General features: G+C 38.7%; 2 protein-coding genes and 1 pseudogene across 5 annotated transcripts in view; 2 read left to right on the plus strand and 1 right to left on the minus strand.

Moving 5' to 3' along the window:
- sick (sickie) overlaps positions 1–20296 on the minus strand; it is an 86595-nt gene that overhangs the window by 64637 nt on the left and 1662 nt on the right. For 2 of the 4 annotated variants that reach the window (XM_088033844.1, XM_088033843.1), the window contains exon 1: positions 10010–10179. In XM_088033844.1, coding sequence (XP_087889970.1) covers positions 10010–10093 — 84 coding nt within the window. In that variant the 5' untranslated portion in view covers positions 10094–10179. Of the gene's footprint in view, positions 1–10009; positions 10180–17831; positions 17901–19695; positions 19713–20296 lie in introns of those variants that run through there. The other 2 variants (XM_088033846.1, XM_088033845.1) reach the window with 2 other exon arrangements.
- Positions 12–375, plus strand: LOC148175860 (lysozyme C, milk isozyme-like; annotated as a pseudogene).
- LOC148175861 (uncharacterized) lies at positions 1351–2488 on the plus strand. Its single transcript, XM_088033935.1, has 2 exons — positions 1351–1802; positions 2042–2488. The coding sequence occupies exons 1-2, from the start codon at positions 1376–1378 to the stop codon at positions 2461–2463; spliced, it is 849 nt and encodes a 282-aa protein (XP_087890061.1). The 5' UTR covers positions 1351–1375; the 3' UTR covers positions 2464–2488.

A 20296-nucleotide genomic window follows, 5' to 3' on the forward strand; every position in this document is an offset into this window, starting at 1 on the left:
AATATGTTTAAATGAAGATAGGTGTGAATGTGGGAAGCAAGATCTGAAGAATCCAACAACACGTAAACGAAGAAATACAAAGTTTGGAATATAAAAATGAAAAAAAAAACACCAAAGCCCATAACACGAAATCGGGAGATCATGGTATCTTCCAGATAAGTGAACATTACTGGTGTTCAAATAGCAATCAACCAGGAAACGGGTGCAATTCCACGTGCGCTAAATTCAGAGATGACAATATTGAAGACGATGTCGCTTGTGTTAAAAAGATTTATGCAGAACACCAGAAATTCCAAGGGAATGGGTTAAAGCATGGGTGGCTTATATAAGTATTGTCAAGGGAATGTTAATGACTATATTTCTAGGTGTTTTTAATACGAAATTAAATAAATGGTTGGATAACAACTCTGTATATCCTGACAAAAAATAAACACCATGAAGTCACCGTATATCAAGGATTTAATTGTTTATTAGCAGCAACTTGATTGGAAAATTATCAACAAGTATTGATACAGTACACTTCAAAGAATACCGTTTTATCTCATCATAAGATACGCAATTTTAGCACTTGATTTTGCCATATCTTATACATATTTGATATCGTATCATAACTTGAATAATCGTAGAAGAATCAAAATCGTCAAGTGTCTAAACACAAAATGTCTCTTACTTTATCTTTATCTTTGAAATCAAATTTTATTGTTCTCCCATAAATTTTAATGGCAAATCAAAATGATTGAACCGATATGAAAATATTGAAAAAAACAACTTCTTCAATGACGTCAATACAAAGTTCAGCTACATTTAAAAACACTCCAATTTTTCGGGGCTCTATAATTAAGAGGCACAAGTGTAACAATTTGAAAAAAATCGATTAAATTTTTTTGCATATTTGGATAGTCTACGCCTTTAAAAATAACATACAAAAAATCACATTTTTTTAGGCGGTCATAGTGGTTGGGCTCCTTTAGAACTGAAGGTTCAAAAATTTTGGAAATCGAGTACGGAACTGTAAAATTAAAAAAGAAAACTGTCGCCAAAAGCAACAAGATCATTTTCACTGTTTTTTGAATGATTTCTGCATAATAATCAAATTTTAGATTTAGTTTAATATATTCAAAAACAAAAATACTTCTAAATATGTTATCATCAAAAGTATTAACTTGATAATTAAAAATGAAGTATCTTCATCAATTATCTCGTTAATTAGCTCAAAATTTCTTTCTTATTTATGGACTTGGTCCACTTGAGCTCAAGCCCTCAAGTCTCAACAACGTTATTGCTAATTTTTTTATCTCCTCGGCATTGAAATTGAGCACCACTTTTGCTACACAATAAAAACCCCACGAAAATCCACCAAAAATCAGTCGACAAAATGACATCCATCAAGATCGCATCTCTTCTGCTCCTCCTTGTGTTGTGCCACAACCTTGAAGCCAAAGTGTTCAAACGCTGTGACCTTGCAAAAACTTTAAAGTCGTACGGTATTCCGAAGAACCAACTGGCGACTTGGCTTTGTATTGCCCAACACGAATCCAACTACAACACCGCAGCTCATAACACCCAATCAGGAGATCATGGTATCTTCCAGATAAATCAAGGCTACTGGTGTTCCAACACCAAGAAGGCTGGAAAAGAGTGTCACTCCACGTGTGCAAAGTTCAGAGACAGCAATATTAAGGATGATGTTGCTTGTATTAAGAAGATCTATAAGGAGCATACGAGCATCCAAGGCAATGGATTCAAGGCATGGGTTACCTACAAGTATTGCAAAGGAAATGTCAGCAAGTACATGTCAGGGTGTAAAGTTTGATCAATTCTTTTGAGAATCACTCTGTATATTACTGTAAAAAACGCTCACGTGTAACAATTCAGTAAAAATTTGTTTTGAACAAAAACATATTTGAAATAATTTCGATAAAATTTTTCCCGATTAGGTTGAGCACGGAAAGAATAAACCCAAAACCCATCCTTGAAATTATCCTGATTACCCACGGCACGAAAAGTATAAAACCTGAACGTGCGTGGTGACTTCCATCAGTCTTAACAATGGTGAAGCTACTGGTACTACTTCTGCTTCCTTTCCTTCTGGAAGCAAAAGTCTTTGAACGATGCGACCTGGTACGAACCCTCCGGAACGACTTTCCACCAAACCAAGTACCAACATGGATGTGCATTATAGACCATGAGTCCCATTTCGATACCAACGCTTTAAACCGTGAATCTGGCGATCATGGTCTTTTCCAAATCAGCGAAAAATTTTGGTGTTCAATTGGTAACACTCCAGGAGGTGGATGCAACACTGTTTGTTCGAAATTCCACGATGACGACATCAACGATGATGTTGCCTGTGTTAAGAAGATCTTCGCGGAGCACCAGAGGCTCTCAGGTGATGGATACAATGCATGGACGACTTATCCGTCGTGTAAAGGTGACAATAACCACTACATTGCAGGTTGTTAAACTTGAAAGAAATAAAAATGAAGAGTAAAAATCGTGTTTATTTGGTTAGAAGTACCACCAACGACGTGGGAAAGTAGTAAAAAAGACAATGAAAATACACACGTAGGGTAACTGAAAAAGCACATAAAATGAGTCGATTTCTACTTAATCGACTAACCGTCTACCTTTTGTAACAAATCTGCTATTTACAACCGCGGGGGAGTCGAAACAAATAAATAACAACACAGAACTGATGTTTAAACGTTCACGCAAGATTAGTTTTAACCAAACCGGGTTTAAAAACATTCAAACTACATCAAACTGTCAATAATTGTCAGAGAATTTAGTATCCCTTTGGGGCCCTTCCATGTTTGGCACTACATGATCATAAATTAGGAGCGACCCTGGTTAGAAATTAACCCGCAGCCTATGAAATTTAGTTATAACTAGTAGGTTAAACTGGGGGGTGGTTTGGGGAGCATCGGTATTATTGCGTGTTCGTGTAACGAGGATCTTAAATGATCGGTTAATTTAAACTGAAGAAAACCCAAAGAACTGAAGTTCAAGAAATACACACAATAAACTGAAGAAAAACAATCAAAAGATATAATGCAAAAAACCTAAAAACTCTAAAGATTGTAGTTGAATTCGATGCATATAGACGAGCACATTTCGGTGAATTTGATTGCATATTCCGTCTCCACTAAATAGGACTTTCCCCCGCGAAATTTGCCAATGAAAGATAACAAAAATGGGGAAAAATGAACAAAAATGCGCGCCACTCGCTTCCTCTCGTTACATTATGCAACAAATACCTATTTAATCCTTTATTGTAATTGACAGTTTCACCCTCGCCACCCCTTTGTCAACGCAATTTTAATTCCTCCACACAGCTCCATTATAATTATTTCATCAAACGTGGTGAATATGTAACTATGCAGATTGTCCAAAAGCAAAAAATCGCCCGAGTTTGATAAAAATATTATGATTACAAGCTATTTCATCCCTTGTATTGAGGGCTAATGCAACTTTTCCGTGTCATTAGTTCAAATGGGGCGAAAAATTCCACGGTTATGCAATTTATTGCACATCGAGTTGATGCAATTTGCAAACTCAAGTGGCTCAATTACTCCATAAAGATAACAGTAACGTATTAAGAGCAATACGTTCGGTGAGAAATACGATCGTGGACCTTTTTCAAACTTTCTCCCCCAAAAAGAACGACGGGAAAGTATAGATTTTCGGCTAAGATGGGGATAAAGGTGGTGTAAATAATGCAGCTCACGTAACCTTGTCGTATTTGAGTCAGAAATAGCACCAAATAGGGAGGGAAGGCGGATGGGGATGAGGTCCTTGCCCCCCTTGTGAGCGTCTTTTTGACTAATTCGGCGATTTTTGGGCCAAGTGACCCGCTTAAATTAAATTCCACCTAAATTGGATCGATTTATATTAAAAGTGATCAGCCATGGGCGGTATTGTCGCTTCCTAAGTGTCATTATTTACAGTCAATTAAAGATGAAACTGATCCTTGTAGCAAGTTAGCGTATGCAGGCTAGTCTATTAATAAATCATGCTGGTATTCAACCCCATTTTGACCCTCTGTTTACGGAAGGGGTCCAATGCGCCGCTTCTGGATAGCCAATGAAGTCTATTAAATTGTTACTAGAAGCCGCTTCTGTTTATCGGCCGCATTTTACGAGTACAAAGACAGAATGTGCACGTAACGAAGGTGTTTATGGACCATTTCTACTATCTACTGAAATAGCACAGCCGGAATTAGCTCAGGAGATGTTTATCAACGACGGTTTTAAACGACAAGAAATTCGCAACGAGATGGAGGATGATGCTTAAGAAAAAAATCGGGATCACCTTTCGGAAAAAATCTCTTCCGCATCACGTAAATTTCCCAATAATTCCCCGATAAATCCCACTTTTGAGGATATTCTCCTCGAAATAGCACTCAAAACCTGACGGGACCAACTTATCTAGAACACTATCTCCTCAAGAGCTATCGGATGCCCACTCACTTGAATGATCCTTCAGCAATGCTTCTGCTTATTTTGTGATAGCAAACATGACTCGGAATATACATACAATTTTCCAGAGAGATTTATACGAAAATAGCTTTATCGTGTTTGTTGAACCTGTTCTCTTTCATGTGTTATGTCAGGTGAAGGAAAAACGAGAGAAATTTAACGGTGAATTGTGAAAGAAAAAACGACCGAGAGACGCATTAAACTCTTTGTTATTCAAACGATAATTGTGAACACGAATTCGTTATGATTTACTGGTGGACGTTTACTCGAAAGATAATAAATAAGTTTACGAGAACGTAAATAATTAACGCCGCAATTATGATTTTCGTGACCTCATTTCGAGTTTTGTTCTTCGCCTTTCGATAAATTTACCAAAGCTGAGTCATTTGTCCAACTAAAAACGTCGCCACCTTCATTTTGCTCCGTTTTTCTTGGAACGTACTCTTCTGACTCATTGCTCGACGATCACAAAATCTTTACAACGACCGCATTGTGTATAAAATTCAGTTTTACATGATAGTGACGGTCCCTTTTCATCGCAGACAACCAAAATTTATGAGTTTTAAAATTAGCTTGAATCCACGAGAAATACGAGCTTTTATGTTGATTAAAGTTTAACAGCTGTAGTATTAGCGAGTTGCTTGCATTTCATAAACAACCAATAGAGCTCACGTCTGGAATTCGTTATCTACGTGGTATCTCCACATAAATACAAACTTGTGACTAGTTTGATGGGCGCTTCTTGTGTGGCGGAAGAAATTATAAATTGTTTCATTACAGCTGAAGAATGGGAATGATGATCGTTTTAAGTGTCTCATCAATTTCCATTTTGGCGTTGACGTGAAAGCTTTTTTAAGAGGGTTTCGTTTCAACTGTTCCAATGTAAAATTGATTCCGATGCAGTTAATCTCAAAGGCAAAAAGAATAATGCCGGGAGACACAGGTGTGTTTCTTTCAGGGACATAAAAATTTTATAAAACTACGGAGCTTAGCAGAATGGAGTTAGATTAAATATTTACATTGGAGCAGGTCGGTATTTAGAGTTTTCAAGGTGCACAATGCACGTATTTGTTAACTTTGCGTTATAATTTCAATTATCATCATTAGAAAATACTTAACTCTTACATAAATCTGCCTTAGCTACATTAGACTAAACATATTACAAATCTTACCTTTTTGGATTCAACGTGAAATTCTGCGTAAAATGAGCACCAATATATTTATAATACTACGGAGTTAAATTAAATATTTACAGTGCAACGATCAGTATTTAGAATTTTCCAGGTGCACAACGCACGTATTTGTCAACTTTGCGTTATAATTTCAATTCGCTTGAAATTATCGCGTAAATCTCCGTGTTAATCTGGTCATAGCACACACGACAAACCGTTAGAGATTAAACCCAAATTATTAGAAAATACTTACTTAACTCCTACATAAATTTGCCTTAGCTACATAACACTAAACATAAAATATGCGTCCATATTTTAACGCCCGGAATTAACGTCAACCGGCTCGTATCATATTGCATGTGCGTTAGAAGAGCTGCAGTTCGCACATTACCCGTGTAATTAAACCAGAGTTATGTGTTAAAGAAAAACGGTTTTTGGTAGAGGCGCTAGGTCGAGAGTTAAATAAGAGTTAATCGAATCTGTGTAATAAAATGCGCCATTAAAGTAGCTTTTAATCCGGTAGTTATAGCGCACGGTCTGTAATTTATGAATGGCGTTGTTTCTTTGAGGTGAGTTGTAGTAGCTTTATATTTAGATCTAGATTGTAAAATCAGAATATAAACGTTTTATTATATCACAGACGCTTTGATGTATCGTTTTACAAGACTGAGAGGAAGTGCATGCAAGGAAATCGGGAATAAATCCTTTCCACAATGCACCTTGACAATTCCTTGACTAATATTTGCTCCCGGAATTATGAGAATTAAAACGGTCATTAGCAAAAAGGTGCTGGCACATCCAAGGACCTCCATAAAACATCGCCGACTAAGCGTCAACCCCTAAGTATTGGCGCAGTTTGTGAGGTAATAAAACATGTTTTTTCCGCCCCTAAATTCTAAATGACGCATTTCATATTTTATATGTTTCAATTAAGGAAAAACCCCTTGTTCGACGTTCATCAATCACGTTGCCAGTAAATAAGTTACTACCCTTGACGGGTTCTAATGCTTGTCAGCGATAAAACAGAGATTGTAAAGTACTAGACGGTTCCTGGAACCATTACATTCAATTTGGGATACTGGTAAAGATTGTCACTGTTTTCAGGTGGAAATTCTTTATCCAGATCTAATCACTGGCAACTTTACGAAGAAAATGTATTATTTGTGTCACTTCCAGATAAAAATCTAACAAAGGGTAAAAACACAATACGGCTAACTAAATAAATGTCAGACGAAATACTGTACGCATTAACCACAATGTTGCATAATTATCGTTTCATGCAAAGCCGACATTATCACAAAAGGGCTGAAACTTCAGAGCTCTAATGAGAATAATATAATATGTAATAAAAAAAATAAAATAATTTGACCGAAAATAAACTGGAAAATTCATTGATGAAACGGGTAATTGGAGGTATTAATCATTCAACGAACAAACCATAATTTATAAATCGATTATATTTAATTACAATAAATTAAAAATTGCCATGGTTCGGTAACGATGGTTTTAATTTCACGGTAAATTGGGCCAGTTTCCTGCAATAAATTAACCAACTTTCAGGTTGTTCAAAATCAACTGGCCAAATGAAAAAATGAAAATTTCGAATTCAAACTATTTAAGATCGATTTCTAAGGTAAAAAATTGCGAGAAAAACGATTCCGAAAACGGTTTCTTAATATTTGGTTTAATTCCGGAGATATCGAGCAAAATCTTTTTCGAATTTCCAAAATTTTGGCCCTCTGGGCGACTACCCGAAATTTCAAACGCCTCTTACTCGGTTATTAATTGAGCGACGAGAAAAATAAGGGTATTTTTGGATTCAGTGCAAAATTCTGCGTAAAATGAGTCCATGCAGCTCAAATTTTCTTAACAGATAAACGAGATACCGACTGAAATAGATTTTCAGAGGGTGTTTTTAGGGTCAATTTCAAAAAGCTGTTTTGGGGCGAAAACTCCGTTTAGTATCATTGAATTACATATCGATCGAAAGAGCAGCTCGAAATCTATCAACTGGCCAAATCTCAGATAGATAGGGCAAGTAATTTATGACGGGCGATCAAAAAACGAAAAATTTAAAATTTTTCATCGATTGAGTCGCAAAATATTTTAGCCCAAAAAATTAACCATCGAATTTTCGACTTTTGAGGGCGGGTTTTAAAGTAAAGTAAGCCGAAAAAAGCGCTGGTAAAAACCGTTTCAAAAAATCTTTGATAGTTTCGGAGATTTTCTGCTTTGAAAATTTTCCAACTTAAAATTCAATATCCGAAACTTTGATCGCTCATAACTCAGTTACTTTTGGACCGACCTTAATAAATCTTACCTTTTTGGATTCTACGTGAACTTCTGAGCACAATACTTTAATATTGTTTTATAGATAACCCAAATATCGACCCTGTCTGAATTAGAGACTGAAAAGCAGCTAACTTCCATACTGAAAAATATAAAATTTTGAATTCAAACTATCGAAGATCGGTTTCTAAGGTAAAAAATCGCGAGAAAAACGATTCCGAAAACGGTTTCTTAATATTTGGTTTAATCCCGGAGATATCAAGCAAAATCGTTTTCGAACCTCCAAAATTTTGGCCCTCTGGCGACTACCCGAAATTTCAAACGCTTCTAACTCAGTTATTTGTTGACGGACCAGAAAAATATGGGTATTTTTGAATTCAGTGCGAAATTCTGCGTAACATGAGTAAAATCTAGCCCGAATTTCCTCAATAAATAAACGAGATATCGACCGAAATAGATATTTAAAGGGTGTTTTTAGGGTCATTTTCACGAAGCTGTTTCGAGGCGAAAACTCCGTTTAGTACCATTAAATTATATATCGACCGAAAGAGCAGCTCGAGATCTGTTAACTGGCCAAATCTCAGATCGATAGAGGAAGTAGTGCACGAGAGGCGATCAAAAAACAAAAAATTGAAAAAAAATATCGATTGAGTCGCAAAACTTTTTTGCTCAAAAAATTGAGCATCGAATTTTCGACTTTTGCGGGCGGATTCTTAAGTAAAAAGACCCGGGAAAACCGATGGTGAAAACCGTTTCTCAAAATCTTTCGTACTATCGAAGATATTCAGCTTTGAAAATTTTCCAACTCAAAATTCAATATCCGAATCTTTGATCGCTCAAAACTCAGTTATATGAAAACCGATCTTAACGAGTCTTGCTTTTTTTGGAATCTACGTAAAATTCTGCGTGAAATAAGCACAAATACTTTGATATTGCTTCATAGATCGACCGAGTCTAAATTAGAGATCGAAAGGCAGCTAACTACAAAGAAAAAATGAAAATTTCGAATTAGAACTATCAAAGATCGATTTCTAAGCTAAAAAAATCGCGAGAAAAACGATTTCAAAAAGGGTTATTTATATTCCATTTTTTTAAACTGTTATAACTCTTGCAAATGATTATTAGAGAAGTGGCTTCAATGTGATCAGCGCTGTTTACAAAGTTAAAGAAAAAGTGAAAGAACGAGCCACTTCCTTGAACAGTTATGGCAACACCGTAAAAATAAAACTTCAAAGCTAAAAAAAGCACAAACTAAAACGACCATTTATGCACTCCACTCCAAGCAACCTAAAGATAATATTCTTCACTTCTAATCACGTACTGGTTCGCGATAAAACAGATACACGTGCTGTTTTATCGGGCTATGGCAAGCGCACCTGTTCCTTTATTGAAATGGTTCGCGTTTTAAACGTGCTTGTCAAGCTTTTATAGTCCATATTTCAAAATAATGCGTTGTATTAAAAGACCTACGATGAAAAGATAGTTTTTAGGTCGAACGTTTGAACCCAGTACGAATTTAAACTAGCAATAAGTTCGAATAAACCGGGCACTCTCAGAAAATTGATGGAATTTCCGCTTAGAATATTTCACCTGTGCGCTATTTCTGGCGTCTTTGATTAGCGAAATCTTGAATTTTCTCGTTGTCTCCTTGAAGAGTAAATATAGTTTTCCTCAAACAAGCAGACTTGCGTGAATTTATCAAAAGAGAATTGGGAATTGGCTGAGATCAGAGAACGTCTCGTGCTTCTCTCATTTTAGAAGTTTCAGTTAGGTCGTAAATCATCGCGCACGTCTGGATGGGGATTTTTATCATAGTTTGATGATTCTGGTTAGTTTTCAATCGAAAATCTATTTATAATGACGATTTGGCAAAGAAACCGAAATGGCTAATTAAATCAGCTTTGAAGTTTCGGATGGATGCAACGAAGGAAAAGAGTCTTAGATGTAGAGTTTATGAGTCATTTGAGATAAAAACAGGACCGAACTAAAATTTCCCCTCGAAAGTGTCACTCTCCCTTCTAATCCCGTCATTCCCTTATTACTTACACCTGCGGTAATAAAGACACTAACCTGAACAATGGACTTTGTTTGCTTGCTGATGTCATCTGTGGAACCCTGCGTAGAACGGGGCCCTCGGATGCACCCAGGAAACATATCCAAGCTTTATCCCTTTCACCAGATTTCACATTTCACTGTCAACCGAGTTCGAAGCACAGAAACGACATCGTTCACGCTTTTATTAATTAACGAAGCAAAAATGGACCATCTAAATATGATTAATACAGACATGGAAAATACATTTCGAGGGGTTGACAAAATTTCCGTTAATTCGACCAAAATAACGCGACGACGTGACCGGAAATCCGTCATACGTATTCCCGATCACGTTCATAGAACAATGCGAAAAACCATTCATTGAAATCATTATGAAGATGTGAGGTCAATGAAAATGAGCGACGATAAAAAAACTAACGAGCTCCCTTTCATGTCTTCATTCATCGGTGGATTAAACGGAAAGTGTTCATATTAGCCACCTGTAAGTCTAGATCCATTGAATTAACTATTCGTTATCTCTGCTTAATCCCTTAATGTAAACATAATCCGAGTTTCAAACTTTGTAATTGCTCCATCTGTATACAGTTTAATCAAAATTTATACCAAACGAAGAATAAAAATGCCAACACGTCCGATAAACATGAGGAAAATTCGCAACGTCGCGGCTGCACTATAACAAACTTTTTTTAGTCATGTTTAGAATAAATTTAGAATGATCAAGAACGGAATATCTAATACTGTTGTGATTTATCTGATGGGTCAGATGTGTCATAATGGAATACGTGAGCATTTTAAAAGGGAAAGCCGTTAGGTGGGCGACTTAGCGGAGTCCCTGTGTAGTTAAAAATTCATGAGCATTGATGGACGTGTTTGCGTTGAAGATAAATATTTCCTTTTCTGACATGTTAATAACACGCGATTTAAGTAAAAGAAACGTTGATTCATCGCGAATTTTAACTTTATTGATGAAACTGAAGGATGAAGAAAATCAGAAGAAACGGAAAGAAAACTTGAGAGTTCCAAAAAATACATTATTTTCGAAACGAGTACTGTAGCCGGCACCAAATACCCTGTTTATGACTTAATTGGGGTCCCAACTGCACAAAGGGACGAAACCACCACAGTACTTGATTCTTAAATTTTATCATTTATGACAGGTACCGACATCACCTCACATCAGGGATCACTTTTATCGATGCCTGTCATAAATTACAAGATTTAAGAATCAACTACTGTAGTGGTCTTGTCCCTTTGTACAGTTAGGACCCCAATTAAATCATAAACACGGTATTTGGTACCGGCTACAGTAATAAGCTCAACAAGTTGGGCAACCATAAAGCAAAAGAGAATGTCGGCCTAAGAGAAATTATCCGAAGAAAAGGCCAAAAGAGACATCACGTCTCCACAAATGAAATAGTGCACGTAAGTCAGCAAAGAAGCCTGAGGCGAACATCAACCTGAGAGGGCTTCAACCCCCCTGTTACAATACCACAACCCTCTTCCAATTTCATGTAATACAGTAACTACATTTAGATATCGCATCCCTGTCCAAAAACCGAGTAAAACCCATGAAAATAATTACATCCGACACGTGCACTTTCAACTTGCAACACCTGCAGAACACTCACAAAAAAACTATCAAAACAACCCCTCGTTCGAAATATAATTACCACCCTTCACACCGTCATTTCGCCCCCACCGAACTGGCCATTTTTCGCTCCGGCACATTTTTCGAGCCACTTCATAATCACACCGAACTCACTTTATATTCCGGTCGCCTGAAACCCAATCCTGCGAACGCACTGAAAACACTGAAATCAGACGTTTCGGACGGCGCCAAGAACAGGACGCACGCAAGCGCGACACGCACCAAAACAGAAGACACGCGGCGGCGACGACGACGGCGTCCACCTGAAAAACGACGACGGGAGAGGAAACGACGCCGGTGAATGACAGAAGATGAGCTATTTCGGGAGCGCGCGTGTTGTTTCTTTTCAATATGTAACGAATTTTGTTTTTACATCAGAGCGTGCAATTTCCAGGAGGGTAAATTACATCTTATCAATATTCGTGTTTGGAATAAAATTCCTTGTGACAGTCCCAACGAAATTTTCTAGGGATCGAGGGTAGATTAGTTTCTTTTTTCCCACTCAATCATGCAACAACGTGGCCGTCCGTAAACCCGAGCAAAAGACTAAAATATGTAGTTTCCTATTCGAATCCATCACTCGGACAAAAACCACCCCACATGTTGGTTTTTGCGCTTTGTCTCGTGACAACTGACGAAATTGTTTCGTGGTTTGGGGGTGAAACTAAATTAAAGATTTCGTGATTTTTTCCAAGGGGTATTTTTAGTAGCAGCACCGGAAACGATCACATAGTTCTTCACCCTTTCCCAGGCTATAATTCGTTCATAATTGCCCTCTACACTTCTTAAGTATGTTAAGTGGTCGCGAAATCCAATATCAAACAACTTCAAGCTCATGTTACGCCCATGTCCCTCAATTAATTTATTTGAAATTGTAGGATTAAAGCTTATCAAAAGTAATCATGATTAATGTCGTTCTCAAAGTGACAGATTGCCCTATTTCAATCAATAGTAGGCTTCATTCTCTCATCAGCTTTGTTGATGTAATGAATAGCTTCCTTAAAGCCGCAATCGATTGATTTATTACTCCCCACATAAAAATTACACCGATTTTTAAATAAATTACTAAAAACAGAACAGTGCGCTTTGTGATGAATCACTCACACCTCGTTACATTTCCACTGTTTACAAACACATTTTGTTGCATTTCCTGGAGAAATTGTCATCGAATTCTTATTACAACCTTCGAAGTTTGCAGGAAATGTAAATATAGCTCGTTTCGCACGTGCCACGTCCAAGCAGGACTCTTTCTTTCACAAGATGTTTATTTGATCAGTTCCAGCAGGAACATCTAAGTTTAGACGGGAGAATCGACTCTTAAAAGTGGCCTGTGATGTTGGTTAATTAAGACTTAACTGGGAGCGGAAGAGGAGGACTTCCTGGATTGGGATGTTGATGGCTGGGTCATAAAAACGTTTTATAGCGACAAAAATTCGGGTTCACTGACTATGGAATGTTGGGAGACCATTCAGATTTCAGGGGAAAAAAGAAAGCCGAGTTTCCTGTTTTCGATTCAACTTGCAAATATTACGCTTAATTAAGACCAAGTCTGTTTCCTTGTGATTTATAAATGAATTACTAAAGCTTTCTTAATAGGAGAATGACATTTTAATTAAGAAACGCCACTCGAATCTAACGTCTGGTCGGAATGCTTAAAATGCATAACTTGCAAAACAGTCTTACATAAAAGTTAAGTGCCTGGCGAAATGTATTCATACCCGACGTTGGAGACGTTAAAAATAGTAATAATTAAGGGAAACTTTCACACCCCTTCCGAATTTACTGCATCGTGGCCACGACCCTCTTATGTTTTCGCGCGGAAATGGATGCAATCCTGCACCAAAGATTTCGTAATTACTTGTAAATTGACTTCATAACCGGCGACACTTCAAGTGCAATTACTGGGAATGCGTAAGAACGTCCCTGAATGCGATAGGGAGAAGGAAGTCTGAGCAGAATCGTAAGCTAAGTGCATGCAAAGGGTGACAAGAAGTGTGAATGTTAACACGATATGCACATCATTACGTTCTGTGATTGCCATCATGTTCAGGCGCCCTTCTGGACGGAGATAAGAACGTTTGTTTAGACAACGTTTTATGGACAACGCCCGGCGCATCCACCATTTCTAGCTCAACTATTTTTCGCCTTTTCTGCTTCCAATCAACGTTTCACTCATCGATTTAAGTCTGTTTGAAAAACGAGCCGGCATTAACTTTAGATTTTCTCCGCTGAAACTAATAACCTTCACCGAACTGACTAATGGCTAAAACGCAGAATGTGTCGCGAAATCCACTTTTTAATTATCGTCCCGAGCTCACTCTATCGAATAAACGGCAATGAATTTCCCAAGATTTTATTAACTCAATGGAAATAAATTTATTTCCCGCTCCCGAAGCTTAAAACACAAGTTATAAGAGAGCGGTAAGCGTGAAAGTCACGTTTCGCACGAAATCGCGTTGCAACCTGGAGTGTGACTCATCCAGAGTTCCCGGAAAAATCAAAAAGTTCATTTCTCGCATTACTAGTTACTTTTATCTTACAATCAACAGTTCGGTGTTAACCCTAAAAATTTGCATCGAAATGAAAGGATCGCATAACCCCGTTGTAATAATATACAGGGTGCCCAACCCTCTGGGACATAACTATAGATGAGGGTTAGTTCAATTATCGCACGGTTCGATGCACTATCTGATTTGTTCGTATTGGCCACCCCTTCAAGACCCAACCCTGTATCTTGTTAATGTCACCCCGCTGAGAATATCTGCTGAACCAACAGATTGTGAGCAGTTTTGGGTATTGTTTAATACGGCGTTGTTTTATTTTCCACTTTCTTGAGATTTTCCGGACCCTCGGAAGAGACAAAAGGACTAATGTAATAGGGAGGGCTCCTTAAAGCTTCTCTTGTACATATGTCTCGTTCTTTTTCGTCCCTTTAAAAATACAGAGATGGAGATAACGGCGAGAGTAAATCGAGCCATTTGCATTTTCATTTGAGTAGTTCAGTGTGTTGGGACACCGCCAAGAACAATGGAGTTTTCACACTTATTGTAATGGAATTTTAAAACCCCCCTTGATTAGGGGGCAAACTATTTTAAATCTTCCAACTTCTTTGAATTCTCGATGAAAAGAAAAATCCAACTTACATTTCTCTGTAATTCCACATGAAAGGAATTTGTCTCTGTATCAAAAAGCACCCTCTCTATAATCGTTCATTTCTGATAAAGCGCGTAAATTTCCGTTTCGTGATGCTTCCGCCCCACGTCCTTTTGTACAAGGGAGAATCAATTAAAAACCGATAAATCACCGTGAAAATAACCACTTAAGAGCGATGCTTTTCCCCCACATTTGATTCCTTGGAGTGGAGAGTACGCAAATTGAACTCGACAATGATCTAAGATCTTCTCTAATTCCACTGGACGCTCATCTGCAGATACCTTCTTACCTTCACCGTTTCCCGCCACCGCCCTCCACCCTCCTCTCTCCCTTTATTTCTTTCGGCGTAACCCAGGAAACCATAGACCGATGATGGTGAAAGCGGCGACGCAATCCCCGAATCGGAATCAGACAGTTTTCCTTTAGCATGTTGATCGTTTCGTTCCGAAGAAACCTCCATCAGTTGATATCCTCGTTGATCCCGAGTTTTACAAGACGCAAAGTTGGTTTGTTTTAAAGCCGCCCATTTCGTTCCACCACCGAAGCGAGGAGGATTTAAGACTGCAGTCTTTTCCTGACACTGGTTGGATTTCGACGAAACGATGCGAGCTTTGAAAACGTGGATCTTCGACGCCTTCATCGGTGTGGCTTCTGAACCGAGGAAAAATTAGCAAAGCGGGATAAAAAAGTCTTGACACCAACCTTTGGGATGAAAAGGTTCGTTATCTGGAAGACTGTCATTGGACACGGGTCGACGCTTTACCGTTCCCGTTTTAGTCGAGGGTGAATCCCAATCCAGGGAATTAGAGGCGGAAGATGGCACTCTTAGTGGAACTATTCCGTTGTGTCTTGCAAATCTTCCAGCCGACATCGCGCACTAACATTGTCAAGATGTCACGATTAGTTTATGGGGGGAATTTCGGAAAGTTCATTACCGCGGACCGGGAATTCGGGAAGTTTTTCATTTGCTAATCATAAGTTAACGGGAGAAAATGGGAAAAGTCGGAATGAGAACGAGGCGTAATTAAAAATTAAAGAGTTATTCTCGCGAAGATTTTTCCCGGGGAAAACCGCCGACCGGAAAATTGAGAGCAACAAAGTTTTCAGTGATTTTCTGTTAGTCATGGTGACCACTAATAACATAAAAGCACCAAATCCCCCGACTGTAAATATTTTTTGCCTCCCAATTTGATTCCAAAACCTCCCTCATCCCCGATCTCACGTGCTCGTCGAAAATTACCCACAATTCCCACCGCGCACTACCGTGAAATCGCATCCCGCCGAATCCTGTAAATCGGCTTACATCTACAACACAACAAAACACAACACTATCTTCATATCGCGTTACATCAGCCGATTAATCGAGGGTGTTCAACCCTGTTTTAAGGCAACACCGCCACCTTCCGCCCCCATCAGTAGGTGTCGGAAGAGTGACCGTTGCTGCCAAACTGGGGGTGGAACATCCCCAGCAATTCCCGATGCCGTTTGTCGGATGAGTCACGGGGAACGTATGGGAATCCAATTGGAATCCCCCGTAAGGGTAACTGTTGCGTTGAGGAATTGAGACTGAGACTGTTCATTGCACCACTGTCGATTTTCGATGGGGTGAATCATCAACGGTGGTACTGTAGCCGGCATCAAATACGAAACCACCACAGTACTTGATTCTTAAATTTTATTATTTATGACAGGTACCTCACATCGATTTTTACCAACGTGTGTCATAAATTACAAGATTTAAGAATCAGCTACTGTTGTGGTCTTGTCCCTTTGTGAAGTTAGGATTCTAATTAAGTCATAAACACGGTATTTGGTAATTCCGATGACGAGTGCTATTTGTGGAAGGTATGGGCAATTACTACGTGAGTAAAACTCCCAAGATTTCCCCAAATATTGACAGAAGTTGACCGTGGTGCGGTTACCCTCCACCCTCAATATTTTGGCTTGAGTTAATTTGAAGCGAGAGCGCAATATTTATAAAGGGGGTGTTAGGGGTGGGATATTAAAACGGATGATTTGTGGCCACTCCAAGCATTGAATTTGAGCCGTTTTATTACAATCGCAATTTGTTTCCCTATTTCGGAATTAAAACCATAAGAAACCAGTTCTGGTGGTGGTTATTAACGCAATAAATTTAAATTATGCAACTTTCCTCCCCCTCCCTCGTCATCTTTATCTACTCTTCCGGTAGTTACAGTTATCGTTGTCCCAAGACTCTCAATTTCCCAAAAAGTGGTAGCGAAAAACCCTCCCATAACAATATTATTACAGAACCTGAGAGCTCTTTCGCCAATTAACTTAATAACAAAATGCAAATCTCGTCTGAGGTCCCGTGGAAACGGCCCTTTTCGTATACGAACGAACGGCTCTATAAAGCGGAATTGGCGTAATTTAAGCTGAAGGCTCAATGCTGACGGCTGTTGTGAGCGTCCAAACACAATTTAGTCCTGTTCTGGAGAGTGCAACGCGAGCACACTCATAATTCAGCAGATAAGCCCCGCAGGTACACCTCTGTAGTGTGCACCGCCCCCGTTTTAATTACATGCACCGATCTGGCCCCAGGCCAGGGCAATGCTCGAAACGAAGGAGTGTTTGGGGACGGCGGAATAGTTGGAACTAATTTGATTCATTAGCTCTGCGCTGCAACCGTTTTTACACCAGATCGAAGATTGTTTTGGTGTCTCGGAGACAGAATAAGCCCCCGACTGCAACACCATCACGTCTTACGCAGTATGGATTTGCCATTAAAAGCGCGCGGATGCGCATGTTCAAAACGCACGTGTTTGAAGCTCCAGAATATGGTGTTGGCGTCGAAGAACCCAAACATTTCGAGCAGACTGCGTGACGGCAATTTTACGTCTTCGTTCCCCATTCATATTATCCATCTGCATAAAACTTGATATCTTGCAGGAGTTCCGCATCGGAATTACAAATAGAACCGGTGGTTATAAATTCCGGGCGCGACTTATCGATGTCTGTGCAATTCCGGAGCGATTCAAATACAAATGTTAAGAATAACATGTACAAGTGACTTACTTGGATTGTCTCTTGGGGGCTGTATTTTCGCTGGTCGGCGGACATTGTGGCTCCATTCTAAAGACGACTCTGCAAAAAACGAAAGTCGTGTTAAAGGAAAGAAAATAAACAAGAGGGGTTGGAGTTGGAGAGGTTTGGCTTTAACGGAAAATAAAAGTGTGTTGTGCTGTTTCAACAAGAGTCGTTGTAAACTAGCGATCTTTGATTTCGTTTTTCTTTTGCTTTGACAGGGTGGAGTTTTAGACAAACAACAGTTTAATACATTATTCTCCGGAGAGAAAAGAGACAAGTTTAAATGGTGGATGCGCCAGGTCAAGATTTTGAAATTATTTTTTCCTACGACCCCATATGAAAGTAGCATTTTAAATGTTTTCGAAAGTTGATAATTTCGTACATTCATTTACGAAAGTAAAAGTCACTAGTGTGATATGAATATATCCGCACAGATCTGTCAAAATTGACAGTTATTTTGAAATACAAATGTAACTCTTGAATTTCTGTCTCAAATATCTAGACAATTCACTGCAAAACGACATGCATAATGATAAAAATGAATTGGTTAGGTCGTTTCTGACAAGACAATTTTGTCAATTTTCGGCTAGCGCCTCGTGCATCTACATTAACACTCGTGCGAAATTGGTCACTTTTCGCACTTGTTACGTAAATATCTATTCCACTCTCGCAGCAACAAAAAGCACTGAAAACTTCCGCTTACGTTTGAAAAGAAGACACCGTCTAGTTCCAGGGGTTGATGTGAATTTAGAGGGTGCGGTTATAAACGAGTTAGACGAACGTGACAGACATACGCCAACATTCAATCAACATAAGACACAATATGAACAAAGCGGCAAAATTCCCTTCTATAAATATCTCTTAATTAACCACAAGCATCGAGAATTTGTCGGCGTTGATAATTACCAGAAACCACAAGTAAAATTAAATACAACACGAGTGTAGATGAAGAAGACAACCCCATAAATAAAAACCGAAATGCTTTTAAGCACTTACGACGACCAGCCGCTTTACCGAAATAGCATGAAGAGCTAAAAGAACGTGCGTGGGCCACATGTGGTACTGTCAAAGGTACTTCCGGTTTTGCTAGCCAGGTGGTGTAATTAGAGATCGATATGAAATTACCCAGTGCACCTCCGTAATCCTTAGATCAACACTTCTTCAAAACACCGCAAATTCTATCAACGTGATTAGATTTTAATTGATTTGTGTCGCGGATGACGAGCTATTGATTAAAATCGGTGAACGAAGGGATGAAGTTAATTGCGGTTGTGAGTTTCCTCAACAAAACATCTTCGAAGAACTTTCCAGCTAAATGAGTTATTATCGTTTTTGTGCCTCCTCGGATCTGATGTCTGATCCTTTATCTTTTTTTCTCACGAAAGGAGTAGAGAATGGAACAAGATTTATATGTTTTGTAATTAATCATATCTATGCGCTCACGCGACTTTAACTAGTTGGAACAGTGTCGTGGTGGTAATGGGAGTTTTTTGCCACAAGAAAAACCATGGGACCTGTAGGTATATGTCATGTTCGTAGAAGAGATAATGAGGATTGATGGAGATGAAAAAGTGGCGGTTTGTGAGGTACGAATGCGAAATGTATTTACATAACGTGTAATATGTAACTGTCAAAATAAATAAAGAAAAGAAAAATGGACTGAAATCTAGAACAGGGTCGTAATAAACCAAATTTCATCATTCCTAAAAACAATTAATTACACTTTGAAGTAAACTACCCTCCCGTTTCATATCAAATTTATAATTGCCCGCGGCTCATTAATTCCTCTTCCCGCAATTTCCAAAGTTATTTAACCACTCTAAAACAAACAAAAACCCCAAGAATAACATACAGGTTTGTTTACAAACCGTCGATGCTCCCAGCACGTGGTCCGCATAGGTAACTACTTCCCCAACACAACACTTATTGGAATCACCCTCATCGTTAAAGCTACCCCTACGAAATATTCGACTAGCACCTGGACTCCGCATGGACGCACACGATTCAGGTAACTGTAGACACGAGACTGAAAGGAACGCCCACGTTTTCCTTTGGGTTCTCCAGGACTTGCGCTGATAATGTGGAAGTGAGTTTTTTGCGAGTTGGAAGAAAAAGGATAACGAGGAGGACGTGTTTTTGCATGAGGAAAGAGAAGTCGAAGAAGCTTTTTTCTTCGGTAAGCACTCGTGCTAACGTTGCTACTTTTATTGTGTTTTTTAATCGAGCCCCCAATTACCACCTTCTGGAGTTAATTTTAGAATTTTAGAAATGTTTATTATGAAGACCCACCCAGTCTTCATTGCAAAATGGAGAATGTGATAACAGTTTACGAAGGAATTTATTCTATTGCCTGGTATTGTCTTTATCAAAGGAGTTTTGTGGTAAAAAACACACCTGAACTGAACACCTGAATTGGTTCGATATCCACTATTAGTTACTGGATACATTTATGC

Source organism: Gnatocerus cornutus, chromosome 4 (assembly GCF_029298725.1).
Source record: "Gnatocerus cornutus isolate USDA-ARS CGAHR chromosome 4, icGnaCorn1.1, whole genome shotgun sequence".
Taxonomy (NCBI): domain Eukaryota; kingdom Metazoa; phylum Arthropoda; class Insecta; order Coleoptera; family Tenebrionidae; genus Gnatocerus; species Gnatocerus cornutus.